Raw genomic sequence first — 15,762 nt, forward strand, 5'->3', positions numbered from 1 at the left:
AGCCGGGGCCCAGGAAAGGGCCATGGAGGGACCCGGGGGGAGGGGCCACGCTGGGGCCCAGGGAGGGGCCACGGAGGGACCCAGGTGGTGAGGCCCGGAGAAGCCAGGGCCCAGGAAGGAGCTAGCCAACCCAAGCCTGGTCACTGCTCCACTGGGGGGGACTGAGCATCACACTCTGTGGGGTTGGCTCACCCCAGCTGAGCTCCTTCCTCACAGTGGGGCAAGGGGCCTGGACAGAGCTCAGGGCTCATGCAGGAAGTAAGAGCCTGGGTAGTGGCTATAACCAAGGTGACAGCCACCAAACGGACTCCACAGGCCACTCTGGGTGTGTCAGGGGAAGGAAATTCTGGGCAGGGGACAGGATGTGACGAGGGGCCCGGGGGACTGGCCTGGGCCTGAGAGCTTTCTAGGAATGGGGGCTGCCTTGAACGACCACCCCACACCTGCTGACCAAGCCCTTCCTGTGCCCGCAGAGCTCTGACCTGGAGGACGGCTCCCCCAGGAGCTCCCAGGAGGTGAGTGCAGCCAGCCTTGGGGGACCTCCTGCAAGACCATGCCCCCACCAACACTCACGAGCCAGGGGCCCCCAAGGCCCCGCTTGCTTAGGGGTAGGGGCAGATGTGGACAGTGCTAGGCCTGGCCTCGCCCGGTGGGCCGCACGGCACAAGTTCCCAGGAACCTCTGGGAGGTGGGACCCCGGACGCGGTGCGGGGAGGGGTGACCAATGACCCCACTCTCTTTGGCAGCTCTCGCTGCCCCGGGGCCTGGAGGACGGTGCCCAGCTGTCAGACAAAGGTGAGGAAGTGAGCTTAGGTGCTCGCACACACGGAGGGCGGGCCCAGCCTCAGGCCTGGTCTTCGGCATTGAGTTGAAGCTCCTCCTCATTGCCCCGAAGCCCAGTACTGGGAGCTGTTGCCCATCTGTCCCTGATGCCTGAGCCCAGCAGGAGGCACTGGTAGGGTGTCTCCAGCGGCCGAGCCCTCACCTCACAGGTAGTGGAACAGAAGCCAGGAGGAAGCACCCGGCCTCAGGTGCCCAGCCAGCTCCCAAAAGCCCATCCAAACCAGGGCCTCGCTGGCGTGCTCCACGTCTGGTGGTCAGTGCCCGTCAGTGGTGTGTGGAGTCCCCACTGTGGCCCAGGGCTCATAGTCCACAAGAGCCTCCTTGGTCCCCTGGAGAGTGGGAGGCAGGATGGAAAGGGAGGGCCGTAAGTGCAGGAGGCCCACGGTTGGCCAGCTGTGTTTGGGGCTGGGTGCAGGCACCTTGAAGTGAGGGTCACAGTGCAGGGTCTGCGCTCATCTGAGGACAGGACTAGGGAGCGAGGTGTAGCAGTGACTGTGTGCCCGCGACCAGAGTGATGGCTGGGTAATGACAAGGGCTCAGTAGGAGGAACTGATGGGGGTGGGGTGGGGGTGGAGCTGGGGTGTCCAGGAAGGCCCTTGTGCTGTGTTGGGGCCCCTGGCGAGGGAGGAAGGGAGACCGGCCTGGGAGCTTTCTTGGGAAGTCAGTCAGACTTCCTCAGTGTCAGGCATGACCCCCACTTCTGAGACAGGAAGGGGAAGAGTAGACAGCAAAATGGAGAAGTGAAGGCCGCCTGCCCACTGCCCAGAAGACACGGGGGCAGGGATGGCAGGGACCCGGAGGCGCCAGCACAAGTGGGAGGGTCAGCGGGAGGAGGGAGCTGGGTGGGCCTGCTCCCAGCAGCCCCTGCCCTGGCGGCCTCCGGGAGCAAGGACTGGGCCTGTTCCCTGGTCCATAAAAGGAGCAGTTCTCATTGGATCAACGAGGGGACCCCAGGGGCTCTTGTGAAACCAGAGCCCCGAACGTGCTGCAGAATCCAGGGTGAGGCATGGAGGCCTGTGTAGCGCGGGTCCCGGCCGTAGGCGGGGCTGACAGACTCGACTCTGCTTCCCTCCAGGTGGCCCGTCAGAGGGGCGGAGCCTGGAGCAGCCCTTCGTGACTCTGCAGAAGGACCGGCTCTCGCTGACCCCCAACGTAAGGCCACCTGGGGTCCCTGATGCCCATGGGCCCTGCCAGGGCTCAGGCCTCACGCCCAGGCACAGGGTCCCTGTGCCTCTCCGGGAGTCCTCCCTCTGGGTGACCGTGATCACGCCGACCACGGGCCTCCTGGTGGCTGGGTTCTTCAGCCTGTGGCCCTGGTGACCCCTGAGCAGGGGGTGGGGCGGGCAGTGATCACAGGAGCCCCCAGCTCCGTGGCATCGAGCGGTTGGCATGAGGTGAGCCCTGCTCTCTGGCATGAAGGCACAGGCTGAGGAATGGGCAGGGCGGGAGGTGGGGTGCTACCGGTCAGGGGCTGGCTTCTTGGTGGTCTCTGCAGGAGCCCCACTGCCCGTGACGCTGAGCCCACAGGCTCACCATGGCACAGGAGCCTGGCCTGCCGTCCAAATCCACTAACTCAGTGGTGCCGAGCAGTGGGGGCCAGCTGGGCGCTGCGCTGATGGTGCTGGCCTGGCCTGAGCGGTGGGCCCAGAGCCTGAGCCTCCCCTTCTCCAGGACACAGGCCTGAGCTTTGGGGAGCCTCCGGAGAAGGAGCGGCGTCGCCTGAAGGAGAGCTTCGAGAACTACCGCAGGTGCAGGGGCTCAGCGGGCTCGGTCAGGGCAGCGGGCAGGGGTGAAGGGCAAGGTGCCTCCTGCAGACACCTGCAACGTGTGCGTCCCCACAGGAAGCGAGCACTCCGCAAGAATGGCTCGCGGCTGGGGGAGGTGGACTGGGGGAACACCACTGGCAGCGACAACACGGACACGGAGGGCTCCTAGCCACCAGGGCTGTGGCCACGCACGTGGCAGCCCAGAGCATCCCCTGGGAGTTGCAGGCCTGCAGCTGCCCGGCCCTCGGGGTGCACGTGGCCAGCCCCATCCCAGGAGGAAGAACGAGGCCACCCGCCGGATGCTGCGTTGGGCCGAGTGCCAGCACGGACAGCTGACCAGCTGCTTGCTGACCCAGCCACAGGAAATGCCTGCAGTCCCCTGAAAGCCCGCCCCGCGCAGGGCTGTCGCTTTGGGATACGCCAATCTGTTTCCGTTTTGGTGCACGAATCTCTGTAATTGTTAAAAGGCTTACAGTATTTGTATCGTGGAACACATGCGTTGTAAAAACTCAGGAAGCGCAGCTAAGTAAATACAAAGGCACAACAGAGTCGTGGGTGTTTGCGCGCCCCCGAGACTCACCGTACCCAGCCGGGTACTCCCTCCTTCCCGGCGTCACCCAGCAGCCACCCAGCAGCCGGAAGGGCAGGGTGACTGCCGTCCCACCCGAGGAGATGCTGCTCCGACCCTGGACCCGCACGTGTATGCAGGGTGCACCCGCCCGCCAGGGGGCAGCAGAGCCCGCCGCCCCATGCCCGTCAGCCGGAAGTCGCGGAGAGCTGCTTCCGTCCTGTGCCCGCTTTCAAGATGGCGGGGGGGCGGGCCCGGGGGCGGGCGGGATGCTGCGGGTAGTGCTGGGCCGTGCGCCGGTGTTGCTGAGCCGCGCGCGGCCCCGGGACCCCAGTCTGAGGCAGCTGTGGGCGCGCGGGTCCCTTCTGGAGGCCACAGGGAAGGGGCGGGCCTGGGCCTGGCGCTGGCGGCGCTTGAGTTCCGAGCCTGGGCTAGGGTCTGGGGCCGCGCTAGGGCGCGTGGAGTCGGCGCACTACCAGCTGGTCTACACCTGTAAGGTGAGTGTGCAGCGTAGGCCGGGCAGGCCCACACCTGGCGCTGGAGGAAGGGCCGGGCCCGCGGGGGGTGGGGTGGGGGCGCGGAGCCAGTCTTCGGGGGCAAGGCCTTCCAGGAAGAGGGCGGGGCCGGGACTGTGGGGAGGGTGGATCTGAACCTCAGGAGGGGGGCGTGGCTATAGGGAGAGGCGGTGCTTCCTCTGAGCTGGTCAGCTGTGTGTTGGCCACTGGGAGGGGCGGAGCTAACGCTCGGAAGGGGCGTGGCTTCCCAGGAGAGGGGCGGGACTAGGACTGGGGAGGGGTGGAGCTGGTCCTTTGGAGGGGCAGGCCTGGGCAGGGCCTCATGCCACTCTCTGCTGGTTAGGTCTGTGGGACCCGCTCCTCCAAGAGCATCTCCAAGGTGGCCTACCACCAGGGTGTGGTCATTGTGACCTGCCCTGGCTGCCGGAACCACCACATCATTGCCGACAACTTGGGCTGGTTCTCAGACCTGGACGGGAAGAGGTGAGGCCGTGGAGCGGAACGGGGGTCTGGGGGTCCTGGGTCTGGAGCCCTACCCAGCAGGATGGGAAGAGGTGAGGCCATGGAGCGGGACGGGGGTCTGGGGTCCTGGGTCTGGAGCCCTACCCCGCAGGACACCCCAGCCTTGTTGGCCTCCCGGGTGTTCCTTGCCTCTGCAGCCCAGCTCCTGGACCCCACTAGGAGTCAGATAAACAAGGGGAAGCGCAGCTGACACTGGGAGTATGCCCTCCACTCAGGTGTGTGTGCGTCTGTGCCCATGGGCCTGCCTGATGGCCCGTGTCCCCTCTGTCAGGAGCAGGCTTGCATCTGCGTGATGGGGGCCTGTCTCCTCTTGCTACACACAGACTTGTACAGGCACTTTCTCCATCATGGCTCCGTGAACGCAGCTCCAGGAGCAGGGACACTAGGGAGGGTGTCGGGAGCGCTCGCTCTCCCTCCGTCACGTCTGGGTGGTGACCATGGCCGCATTTTGGGGTGCACGTGAGGTGGTGTGGGCTGGGCCGGACCTTGAACTTTGCTTCAGCCCTGTCGGAAGTACAGAGCCTGGGCAGCCAGACCATCCAACGAGACCTGGCCCGCGTTGTCCCCTCGGGGCTGCTCTCAGTGGGCTCCTGGGGTGGAGTGCCCTCTCTTCTCCACCCAGGAGTGTCCCACGGGTGGCTGAGCCTGCTTCCTTTACTGTCTGATTCTCAAGGTGGCTCTTGATGATGGGTTGGGAAGGTGCCTGCAGCCCCGTTTGGCCCAGCGGAGCTGGCCCTGGTGCCACAGCACACGGTTCAGGGCTGCAGTGTGACCTGAGCCCTTATCTCTCAGGAACATTGAGGAAATCCTGGCAGCCCGAGGGGAGCTGGTGCGCCGGGTGGCCAGTGATGGTGCCCTGGAAGGGGTCTTGGAGGCTGTGGTGGCAGCCCCGTCCGCTGCTGCCCCAGGAGAGGGTGAGGACAAGGACTCCACGCACCCTGGCAAGTCAGAGCCAAGCTGACCTTCCCTCCCTCCCTCCCTCCTGTGCGCCAGGGACTTGCCGTTTCTGCCTCCAGAGACGCTTTGGCCTGGTCTTGGTCAGTAAACAGCTCACTCAGACTCCAGGCTGGGGCTCTTGTGTTCCCGTCTTTTCTGGGGTCCCATTCCCCCTCACATCCCTGGGCTGCTGGGCACCTGCAGCTGTGCGGCCACAGCGAGTGGACTGTGCACCTCAGACCAGAAGGATGGGAAAAGGACGGGGCAGGCACGGGCGGCCAGCAGGCTCTCTCCTTCAGCGACCCCGCCGGGCAGCCTGGGGAGAGCCCACCGACCCTCCTCCCCTTCCCCTTCCCGCCTCACAGCCGCCAGTGGAACAGTGTGTGACCCACCGCACACCACCAGGGTCGCGACCGGCAGACGGGGGGGGGGTGCGGGCAAGGGGCCGGCCCCTCTCTGGCGATGGTGGGGGCGCACCTCCAAGGTCGGGCGGGTGTCGTTCGTCTCCGCTGTTTGACAGCGGGCTCAGGATGTTGCTGTTTACAAGAGCAAGTCTATTCCTGGAGTGTTCTGGGCTGTGTGATCAACGCACGTCCCGGCCACAGGGAAGAGTGCAGTAGTGGGCGGGGGGCTTAGGTGGTTGTTCCCCAGTGTCACCGCCCGTGGAGCTGGGGCTGGGAGGCTGGGGGCGCATGTATTGTTCCTGCTGCCTTTGCAGCGTACGCTCTGACTCAGTTAACGCCCTTGCCTGTGGAGCAACCCGCTATTATCCCACCCAAGCCGCTGTGTGTTGGGAGCCTGTCCTTGAGCTGGCCCCCGCCGCCCCGCCTCCCACAGAGGCACTGGGACCACGGCACTGACTGGAGGTCTCCTCCGTCCTGGGAACACGGGTGTGTGGTGGCTGAGCTATCCCGGTGTTTGGTTGGTTCCTGGGAACTTGGGACACAGGCCCGAGAGCTGGCTGCACCTAAGGGCTGCCCAGACCAGCCCCTCCTTTGTGGAAAGGGAAACAGGCCTGGGCTCCTGGTCCCAGGGCTCCTGGTCCGAGACTGGGTAGGCCCCTCTGGCCTGAGTTCACCAGCCTTGGGCTTCCTCCCACCTCTCTCCCTTGGGCCCTCGTCCCTCTCCCTGTGCAGTTCAGGGTGCCTTCTGCACCTGGGGCCAGCCCCCGTGATTTCATGGCTGGTGTTGCCGCGTGTGGTTTGCAGGGAATGAGAACAGATGTGGCCGGGCAGCACCCCGGAGCAGCCTGCCTCGCTGCAGGAATACTCAGCCTTGACCCCACGCGCCTCGGCGACAACTCGCCATCAAGGGCTTGGCAGACTCACCCCGCTGCAGAGCCCATTCCCTCTGAGGGCAGAAACCACTGTCGGCGGTGCCTCGGGCCCGCTCTCTGCCTGTCCGCCAGCCCTGCACCCCTTGGCCAGCTCAGCAGGAAAGGCGGCCCCTCGCCGGCCCTGGACACCCCCCCCCCAGCCTCGCTTCTGGGAAGGGCTGTGCAAGATCCCCGTCCCCACTGCTGTGGTCTGGCCCGCCTCCATGCCTCGTCCCGGCTACCCAGCACTTCCGGGACACAGCCTCCTAGTCACTCTGCAGCCCCTCCGGCCCCTGACGGGTGGGCTGCACTGCCGTGTCCTGCTCACCCACCTCCTCCCACCAAGTCCCAGGCCTCATTCCCTTCTGGCCCTTGTGTCTCTGCACACCAGCCCCAAGCTGTGTCCTGTCCCCTGCCCCACTCCCATATAGGCTGAGGCAGGAGACCTCAACCTTATCTATGTCCTCATCCCTTGGCGTGTGGAGGGCCCACAGAGGGGTAGCTGTGGCTGCGTGACGTCCCAGGGCATCAGGACAGCGTACGTGCTCCGCAGGCGTGTGTGGTGGCGGGCAGGAGGCAGGCTGCACCATTTCCATCCTGGGGTCTGGCAGGGTGTGTGGTCAGGACCGGCACTGGCTGGCCATGGGGGTGCAGCGCTGCTGGCACTCACCTGCCCTTGGCCATGTGGGGGCTGGGGGGTATTGGTCCCTGGTCTTTGAGCCACTCACCATGGTCAGGACCAGCCTCAGGGCTGCCACGCTGCCCTAGTAGCACCCTACAGCCTCTCCTGGGATTTTGAGGCCCCCGGGGTACACAGGAAGGCAGTGGGCTCAGCCCACTGGGGCTTCGTGGGTTTTGGGTAACCTGGAGGGCCTAGGGACCCCACTCACGCCTTCGTGAGTCCAAGGAGGCCTTGTACGTTGCTGCCCCCATGGGGGTGTGAGGGTGAGGGGCCGTGTGGCCAAGCACTCGCTGCAGACGAGACGGCCCACGCCCACACCCCCGGCTCACCCCAACACAGCAGCCTCAACCAGGTAGGCTTTATTTTTTCCAGAAAAACGAAAACAAAGTGTCTGCCGGGCTGGAAACAGCCTGCTAACATGGCGGCCCCACGGGCAATAAATACATGTGTACATTCAAGTATGGGGCACGGCCCAGGTGGGGAGCCCGAGGCCCCCCTTCACCCCTGCCCCTCCCTCGGTATGCTGTCCCCCATCAGGCTGCTGCCTGAGCCTGGGACTGGCCCTCAGCAACCCCTCACCCCAGAGTGGCTACAGGCCACACTGGCACCACTGCGGACATGGGCCCCCACACCATGACTTGGACAGGGGTTGGGAGGAGCAGATGCCAGGGCCACTAAGGGCCTGCCGTAGTGCCTGGCGCCCCTTTCTGTGCTCCGTGTGTGGTGTGGAGGGGATGGGGCCGTGGCCCCACCTCTACGGCCACGCCCCCACTTGGCTCGGTGTCAGCGTAGCCCTTGCTACCCACCCACCAGGGTCGTGCCCAAGATCAGGCCCTGAACTCACCAGGCTGAGGGGTGTGGAGGGGCTCATAGCTGCTGCTGGACACCCCCCCACACGTCCCCCACCTTAGGGAAGCAGGCTGAGCCGGGGTCTTTGGGGGCTGGAAGGCTGGGCCCAGGGCTCTGGAGGGGGCACACCACTTCCTCTGCTCTGGGCCAGACTCGGGCCTGCCAGCCCTGGTGGGGCAGGCCCTCCTTGTGGCACCCCAGTCACCCCTGTCCATTCCAGGGGCCGAGCTCCATCCAGGATGGAAAAGCCCAGCCAAAGCCCCAGCAGAGGTGTCTGACACACCTGGCACCTGGGACGGGGGCAACATTACGCTCCCCGGTGACCTGCAAGGGGCCCAGCTGGGCAGGAGCAGGGTGGGCGGGTGGGCCTGCAGGAGGGGTATGGCCTCCCTCATCCTGGCAGCCCCTGGCCTCAGCCTGCCATCCAGAGAGGGGCCATGTGGGGTCACAGACCCGTGTCTGGTCAGCAGGAAGGGCCTGGGGGGGTGGCTACAAGCTCCTCAGGATGGTTTGGCTTCTTGGGGCCAAGGGCATCTGTGGGTGATGGGAGCCCCCAAGTTCAGGGACAGGGCAGGGTGCACCTGGCTGTGTGGGAGGAGGGCATGCCAGCTGGGGCCAGACCCTTAGCTGGTGCCGGGCGGGCCCTGCTGCTGGGCTTCGGGTGGTGCGGGGGCCTCCTGCTCAGGGCTGCCGGCGAGGTCCACCCGCTGCTCGTCCATGCGCTTGGCCTGCACCCTCTGGATGAGGCTGAAGAAGTCCTCGTCGGGCACGGTGGGGCCTCGGGGCAGCACCGCGGGCGGCAGGCAGCGCTGGTCGTCAATCCTGGAGGACTGGGCAGACACCGCGGAGTCGGGGCCCTGTCCGTCTGGCCCGTGACGGCCCATGCTGTGCCCTGGACCCAGGAGCTGCGCCGGCCGCAGCCCAGGGGCTCAGGCGGGCCTGGGGGGAGCTCATGTGGTGCGGGACCCCAGGGACAGCCTGTGAGGCCAGGGCCCTGAGCCTGGTGTCCCAGGAGCCGACAGGGTGTGGCCAGCCATGGCACTCCACGGGAGGCCAGAGTGCCTGGCCAAGCCTGCTTGCTGGACGCTGTCCCTGGGCAGGCTGGAGACCCAAGGTCCCCCTCAGGTCAGGCAGCGGGGGCAGAAACAGCGCGGGGGCGTCTCCGCAGGGCCTGGAGCCAGAGGTGCGGGAGCTGGCGCAGCCGCCGGAGGGTGCGTGCGTGTGGTGGGTCCGGCCGGGGGCGTCCTCCCCTCTGTGGGAATGACAGCCAGCTCTGCACACCGCCCACAACAGGCCCTTGCTGGAGGGCTCCGGAGCCCTGTCCTGGTGCTGGGTGGGTGGGCCCGACGCCACGCAGCTCGTTCCCTTCCGTTCTGGAGGAGGCGTTCTGGCTGCCACAGCACTAGGGGCTCTGTGCAGTGGTGGGCTGCACCCCACCTGGACTCTGACTCCCTGACTGGCCCGCCACCCTCCAACACCTGGCCGGGTGCCCTACCTCACTCCCCTCGGTCTCCAGCCCGCCAGCTGCTCCCAAGGCCTGGGCCCAGCTGCCCCTCCTCCAGGCTACCTCCAGCTGCCCAGCCTGGAGTCCCTGCCCTGTCCGCACTGGGCACCCTGGTTGTCCTGTCCGGCTGTGCAGGCCAGGGCCCCAGGGCCCCGCTGAGCCCTCTACTCCCAGCTCCTGCAGCGGGAGAGGCATCGCGTCTAGGCATGCTCAGGGCGCCTGCGTGCTCCACCAACCAGCCCCCACCATGGCGGAGGGACAGGTGGCCCGAGGCCCCGCCTACCTGGCACTTGATGAGCATGTTGAAGAACTCGTCCCCGGGCTCGGGGGGCTCGCCGTCCCCACACAGGTGGCCCAGGTTGTTGTGGGTGATACGAAGCCCGGGCAGGCTGCCCACGCTGGCCCGCTGGTCATCCAGCCGGCGGCTCTGAGAGCTGGCAATGAGGTCAAAGAGCTCCTCAGTCTGCGGGGAGGCCGTCAGCGAGGACTGGGCTGTGGGGACGGGCGGTGACATGAGCCTGGGGCCCGCGGAGCAGCAGGGGCGCAGGGGCGGCACACTCTGGGCCCGGGGTACACGGTCATACTAGGACATAGGCGCACGTGGTAAATGCGACCAGGGGCTCCCTGCAGACCCTGTGGCCTGACTTCTGGCCTCGGTGAAGCCAGCTCTGCCCCACCCCTCAGGCAGGGGTATCTTTGCTGAGTGCCCCAAGGCCTGGTGGGCCCCTCTCGCCCCCAGGCTGTCAGGAGGTGACAGGAGGGGCGGCCTCACCTCCCACGCCTGCCCCGGGCCCTGACGTGCTGTTCCGGAGGGTGGCTGGCTAATTACACGCTTGCCCAGGTTGCAGCCTGACATAGCTGGGGCCCAGTGGGAGGGAGGGGTGGCTCCCATGAGGAGGGGCGCTTTGCAGTGATCTACACAGGAACCCGAGGCCAGCCCCATAGTCTCCCTGGTGGGCTGCGCAGCCTGCTGGGCCGGGGGGCTGGCGGCTCACCGATGCACTCCTCCAACGTGGGGGCGGCCCCAGCCTGGCCGTCCTCCAGGGGACAGCGCTGGTCATCCATGCGGCTGCTCTGTGACTGGCTGAGCAGGTCAAAGAAGAACTCTTCGTCCGAGGACAGGGTCCGAGGGAGGTTCTGGAGGCGGGGGCCAGTCAGCGCCTGTGCCAGGACACCTGGCCCTGGCCCGAGGGTCCAGCCACCCCTCCCCACGCCTGCTCCTCCTCACTGCCAGCCTGGCAGATGCACTGAACTGCACAGGCCCCTGCTGAGCAAAGGCTGAGCAGACAGACCTGGGGCCACTGGACTGCGTGACCCCTAGTCCCCACGGCAGGTGAGGGACAGGACAGCTGTCACCCGAGGGCACGCACGGCAAGTGGCAGGGCCAGCCTTGGATGGCCTGGCATCAGGGCCTCCAGAGGAGACCCAGCTAAGGGCCTGACCCAGGCTACAGGGTACAGCATCTGGGGGCCGCACGGGGCCCGTCCTGCCTTGGCATGCAGACAGGTGGCACCATGGAGGTGAGACCCTGCACCAGCTGGGGCTCTCGGGGCGCCCCGTCCCCTAGAGCTGGCAGGAGGCTCCAGTCTAGGAGGCCCCGCCCACCCTAGCTGCCAGGAGGGGGTGCATTGAGGGGCCAGAGCCCTACAGAGAGGATGGCTTGGGTGTGTGTCCCTGAACACTGGAATGGGTGGGGTGTGGGGGGAGTCGGGGGCACCAGGAATGGAAGCCTCATGGTCCAGAAGGGAAGACTGATCCAGGGTGCCTGGGGCTCAGCCACGTGGGGTGGACACAGCCATCCCCCACTTGGAGGGACAGTCACACCCCGGCCTCCACATCCCACCTGCAGGTGGGCTCCGTCAGGTGACCCACGACCCCCATGAGGCAAGACCTTGGGGAGCTGAACTCACTGGCCCACGTGCCAACTCCTTTACCCTAAACCCTGGCTCTTTGCTTGCCGGAGGTCTCAGGTTCTTCCTGAAGTCTGACCCCAGGCTCTCCTGCTTTAGTTTAACCCCACTAAGGAAGAGACACAAGGCACGGGACTGCCCCCTCCAGCTGCCTCAGGTGCCCTGCGACCCAGGGTGGGGGCAAGAGACTGCTGGAACTCAGGCCCCACAGTACCAGCCCCACAAGGCTGCCAGGAGCTGACTGCCCACCCGCCGACCACCTCCCCGGTTCCACTGGCCCCCCACAGACCGCTTACCCACCCACCTGCCCTGCCGACCGCTCCCACCCCACTGACCACCTGCCCTGCTGACCGCACCCCCACCCTGCTACCTCTCACCCACCCCTTACCTACTGCCCTCTCCAGCCCAGCCCAGCCCAGCCCCTCAGGGGCTCAGAGCCCATGGAAGGCTCAAGTTGCACCTAGCAGAGCCCGTGCCCCATCTAGGACTCCCTGCAGGACCCACACTCACATCGGGAGCCAACGCAGGATGCTGGGCAGGACGCCAAGGGCTCCCGCCTGCTGCCACCGCTGTGCCTGCCTCACTCCCGGCCCGCCAAGCTGCTAGTCCGGGGTTTAAACAGAAGCCCCGGGACGAGAACGCCCAGGCCCCGCCCTCACCCTTGCGGCTTCTCAGCGTGTGTACGCGTGCACACACATGCACACACACACACACGCTCTCATAGGCACACGTGCTCATCAAACAGCGAGGTGGATCCCGGCCCACAGCTGGTCTGGCACTCAGCCTGCAGGACAGCGACAGGATCCTGCCTGAGCTCCTGAGGGCCCTGGCTTCTTCCCAAAGGCCATCAGCCCAGGAGAACCCCCATGTCTCTGGGGCAGGGGCTGCAGGAGCTGACAGGGTCCTTGGCCTCACAGTGTGGTCTGAACTCCACTGCCATCGGGCTGAGTGGCCTGTTACCACAGCCACTGGTGAGCCCCCCCCCACTGGGCTGAGCCCCTCAGTCCCCAGCGCCATTGGGCCCCCACTGTCATCTGGCTGAGTGGTTTCCAAGAGAAACAGGCTGGTAAGGCTGGTGGGCATCCAGGCCCCTCCCACGGTCCCACTGGCCACTGCGGCTGCTTGTTGTGTCCCTACCCCACATGACGGACAGTGACAGCCCCAGGGTGAGGCCGGCGCCCACCATGCCCCCAGCCCACACTCCCAGCAGAACTCTGGGAGAGGACAGATGGGGGAGGTGCTTTGTGTTGGTTGTCTTTTCGGGGAGACTTTAAAAATAGCCCTCCTGCGGGGAGGCTGGTGCAGCTGAGGGGTGCAGTGAGTCACAGCAAACAAAGGTCCCTGAGGCAGCTGGGGGTGCAGCTCCGGGCCCGCCCCCCGGCTTGCTCCCCGAAGAGCCCGGTGTGTGTTCCGGTGCGAGGGCTGTCCGTCTGCACACAGGGGCACCCGCGCTGCTGTCCTGACCTTCCATCAGGGCTGGCCTGTGTCGGGCGCTCAGCTGCTGTGCAGCCCTGGGCACACAGGTGCTGGTGAGGGTTGCTGGCCGAGTGCAGGCCAGGCCCCTTCCGGCTCCGAAGCCCTCTGTGGCTCCCTAGTGCTCCCGCGGCTGAGGCCGTCCAACCCCCTCCCCCCACACTCCCTGCTCTTCCTCCAGTGAGGCCCATTCCAGACACCCAACCCTGCCCAGCCCAGCCCAGCTGGTCCCCACCCTTTGGGGCAGCCCTGTCCTGCTCTGCACCCTGCCCCAAGATGAGGTCTCTGGGCCCCTCACGGCCAGGTGCCTCCTCGCACCCGAGTCCCCGTCTGTGTTGGCTGAGAGACCCCTGCACCACCTGGGCTCTGAAGGGGCTGGGAGAGGGGACGGGCGAGGCTGGCCTCTCAGCAGTCACTTTACAGATGAGGAGCCAAGGCTCAGGGTCTTCTCTCAAGGGCCCCAACAGAGTGGAGGGAGCCCAGGCACCATGTCAGGCCAGCCTCGCCGCCAACCCTGCCAGCACTGGGCCATGGTCTCCCGACTCCTGGTGCTCGGGTCCGCCCGGTGGCTGGCCCTCGGCTCCCCGTGACCAACCCCAGCTGAGCTCCAAGGCCAGCTCTGCTGGAAGGTGGGGGTGGGGAGGCCCTGCCCTCAGGGCCCCACGTACCGCTCGAGGCATCTGCACCCGGACGTCTGCGCTGTCCAGTGGGGAGTGGCTACCCTCCCGGGGCCTCCGCTCAGTGGCGTCCGGCCCCTCCTGGTACTTCCTGCTCCTTACCGGCAGGGGGAGCGAGTCCCGGCTTGGCCCCCGCCAGTCCCCCGCGTGGTGGCTGTCTCCATTCTGCTCCTGGGGAGGGGAATGTCCAGATGTGGGCCCCCCTAACAATTCCCACAGAACATCTCCCCCCACCAGACCCTTTGGGGAAGGCAGGCAGGCACCCCAGAGGATGGACATAGGAGGCAGGTCCCAGGTCCCAGAGGAAGGGCAGGCCGGCAAGGGTGAAGGCTGGCATGGAGGGGCACCGGGAGCGTGCCTGGGACTAGTGCTTTAGGTGAGCCCCTCAGCCATCCTGCAAGTCACCTTTCTCATGCTAAGCCTAGGTGGCGCTGACAGGACGTGCCTGAGCTTTGTGCAACACCAGGCACAGGTGTCCACGAGACCCAGGTGCACACAGGCTCAGGGGGGGAGGCCAGGAGAGACAGCACCCCTGCAGCCTGCAGGCAGCGCCAGCCCAGGGCCCCCAGCCCGCTGACGCCTGGCGCTCTCCACTTGTGGCGGCTCCGAGGGACCTCTGGGAGACAGAGCCCAGTGAGCAGAGTTGCCGTGCCTGTCCATGGTCCACCAGAAAACGCCACCCGGCTGCTGGGTGAGGACCCGGGGGGTCTGCAAAGCCTTGGCCCCAGGGAGGACACCGGGCAGGGGGTGTTGGTGTGCAGGGGAGCACGGCAGATGGGCCCCCCTGGACCCGGCACTTACGGCCATCGTCTCGGGGAAGGCGGGACAGAGTGGAGGCCACTGAGCAAACACTGGGGTCAGGGGACACCCAGCCCACCCGCCCTCCCCTGCTCACCCGCTCCAGGGGGGGCCTCAGCAGGTCCCAAGTCTCTGAGCTCAGTCGCTGTGTCCTCTTGGGCCTGGCTCCTGGAAGACAGTGGAGCCTGGTCACCCCAGCACCCCGTCCTGTGCCTCAGGCCCCACCCCACCCTGTGGAGCCCAGGGTCACACAGCCAGCCACCTCGGGCCACAGGAGGGCCTCTTCAAACGGCACGATCCCTGTGAGGCAAATGTGGTGTCCCCATGGCCTCTGGCACCCCTAGGGGGAGGCCTGGCCCCGTTGCTCAGCCTGCCCTTGTCTGTCCTGGAAGGCTTGGGCCCTGGCTCTCCCCACACACGCCTCGTGCGTCCCCGCTTAGCCTGTGCTGTCCCCCTGCCTAGAACGCCCTTCCCGCGGCCTCTAGGAAGCTCCGTCACTGCTAACCGAGGCTTCCCCGACTCTGCCTGGAGGCAGGTAGGCTGCACCTAGGCCTCTGCCTCCTCGCCCACCGTGAGCCCAGGTGCCAGGTGGGAGAGGCAGGAGGGGGAAAGGGGTGCAGGGGTGATGAAGCCTCAGAAAGGCCCAAGGCAAGCCCACCTGAGAGGCTCCCCAAGCTCTGGTCCAGGGCACAGCGTGGGGTGGGCAGGCTGGGGGCGCAGCAGCACCAGGACCCCACCTCCTCCAGTCACAGCTGTGGACACCCCACCGCCAGCCCCCAGCGTGTGCTGCTCGCCTGCACCCGACGAGGGGACCCCTGCCCGGGAGTGAAAGGGGCCTGGGGCCCAGCGGGGCACGCTCCTGAGGCTCCCCACTAGGGGGACCGAGAGCAAGGGGCAGATGAGTACGTATGTGACAGAGACAAGATGTGAAGAGACCCTGGGAAAGAGGCTGTGGGGTACCCCTGCAGGAGCTTTGGGGATGGGGACCCCAGGAGAGACTGTGGGATGACCCTGGGAGGGAGGCTGTGGGGTGAGAGGACCCCAGGAGAAGCTGTGGGGTGAGGACCCCAGGAGAGGCTGTGGGGGGGCCAGGAGGGAGGCTGTAGGATGAGGGGACCTGGGAGGGCGGCTGTGGGGTGAGGGGACCCCAGTAGAGACTGTGGGATGACCCTGGGAGGGAGGCTGTGGGGTGAGAGGACCCCAGGAGAGGCTTTGGGGGGGGACCTGGGAGGGAGGCTGTGGGGTGAGAGGACCCCAGGAGAGGCTTTAGGGGGGGACCTGGGAGGGAGGCTGTGGGGTGAGAGGACCCCAAGAAAAGCTGTGGGGTGAGGGGACCCCAGGAGAGGCTGTGGGGGACCTGGGAGGGCGGCTGTGGGGTGAGGGGGCCCCAGGAGAGGCTGTGGG

The 15,762-nt window shown here is 66.7% G+C and overlaps 3 protein-coding genes across 3 annotated transcripts in view; 2 read left to right on the top strand and 1 right to left on the bottom strand.

The window, feature by feature from the left end:
* The window catches only part of CARD9 (caspase recruitment domain family member 9), a 6,797-nt gene extending 4,019 nt beyond the window's left edge, over positions 1–2,778 (top strand). Inside the window, exons 8-12 of the mRNA XM_042781797.1 lie at positions 474–515; positions 747–795; positions 1,919–1,995; positions 2,515–2,591; positions 2,685–2,778. Of these exons, the coding sequence (XP_042637731.1) occupies positions 474–515; positions 747–795; positions 1,919–1,995; positions 2,515–2,591; positions 2,685–2,778 (339 nt within the window). The remainder of the gene's footprint in view (positions 1–473; positions 516–746; positions 796–1,918; positions 1,996–2,514; positions 2,592–2,684) is intronic.
* A 668-nt stretch (positions 2,779–3,446) lies between these two features.
* DNLZ (DNL-type zinc finger) lies at positions 3,447–5,175 on the top strand. The gene is made up of 3 exons (XM_007946934.1): positions 3,447–3,674; positions 4,036–4,175; positions 5,007–5,175. Exons 1-3 carry the CDS (start codon positions 3,447–3,449, stop codon positions 5,173–5,175), a joined length of 537 nt encoding a protein of 178 aa, XP_007945125.1.
* A 3,444-nt stretch (positions 5,176–8,619) lies between these two features.
* The window catches only part of GPSM1 (G protein signaling modulator 1), a 20,014-nt gene continuing 12,871 nt past the window's right edge, over positions 8,620–15,762 (bottom strand). The window contains exons 10-14 of the mRNA XM_007947037.1: positions 14,456–14,526; positions 13,552–13,731; positions 10,496–10,637; positions 9,784–9,992; positions 8,620–8,826 (exon numbers count right to left, since the gene is read on the bottom strand). Of these exons, the coding sequence (XP_007945228.1) occupies positions 8,620–8,826; positions 9,784–9,992; positions 10,496–10,637; positions 13,552–13,731; positions 14,456–14,526 (809 nt within the window). The remainder of the gene's footprint in view (positions 8,827–9,783; positions 9,993–10,495; positions 10,638–13,551; positions 13,732–14,455; positions 14,527–15,762) is intronic.

This window comes from Orycteropus afer, unplaced genomic scaffold, assembly GCF_000298275.1.
Source record: "Orycteropus afer afer isolate SDZICR_OR568_19922 unplaced genomic scaffold, OryAfe1.0 scaffold00174, whole genome shotgun sequence".
NCBI classification, from domain to species: Eukaryota; Metazoa; Chordata; class Mammalia; order Tubulidentata; family Orycteropodidae; genus Orycteropus; species Orycteropus afer.

Bases quoted from the DNA above. Each gene is read 5' to 3' on its own strand.
- DNLZ (XM_007946934.1), top strand. From the start codon at position 3,447: ATGCTGCGGGTAGTGCTGGGCCGTGCGCCGGTGTTGCTGAGCCGCGCG. The intron at 3,675-4,035 runs GTGAGTGTGCAG...TCTGCTGGTTAG, and splicing joins AGCTGGTCTACACCTGTAAG to GTCTGTGGGACCCGCTCCTC. The intron at 4,176-5,006 runs GTGAGGCCGTGG...CTTATCTCTCAG, and splicing joins TCAGACCTGGACGGGAAGAG to GAACATTGAGGAAATCCTGG.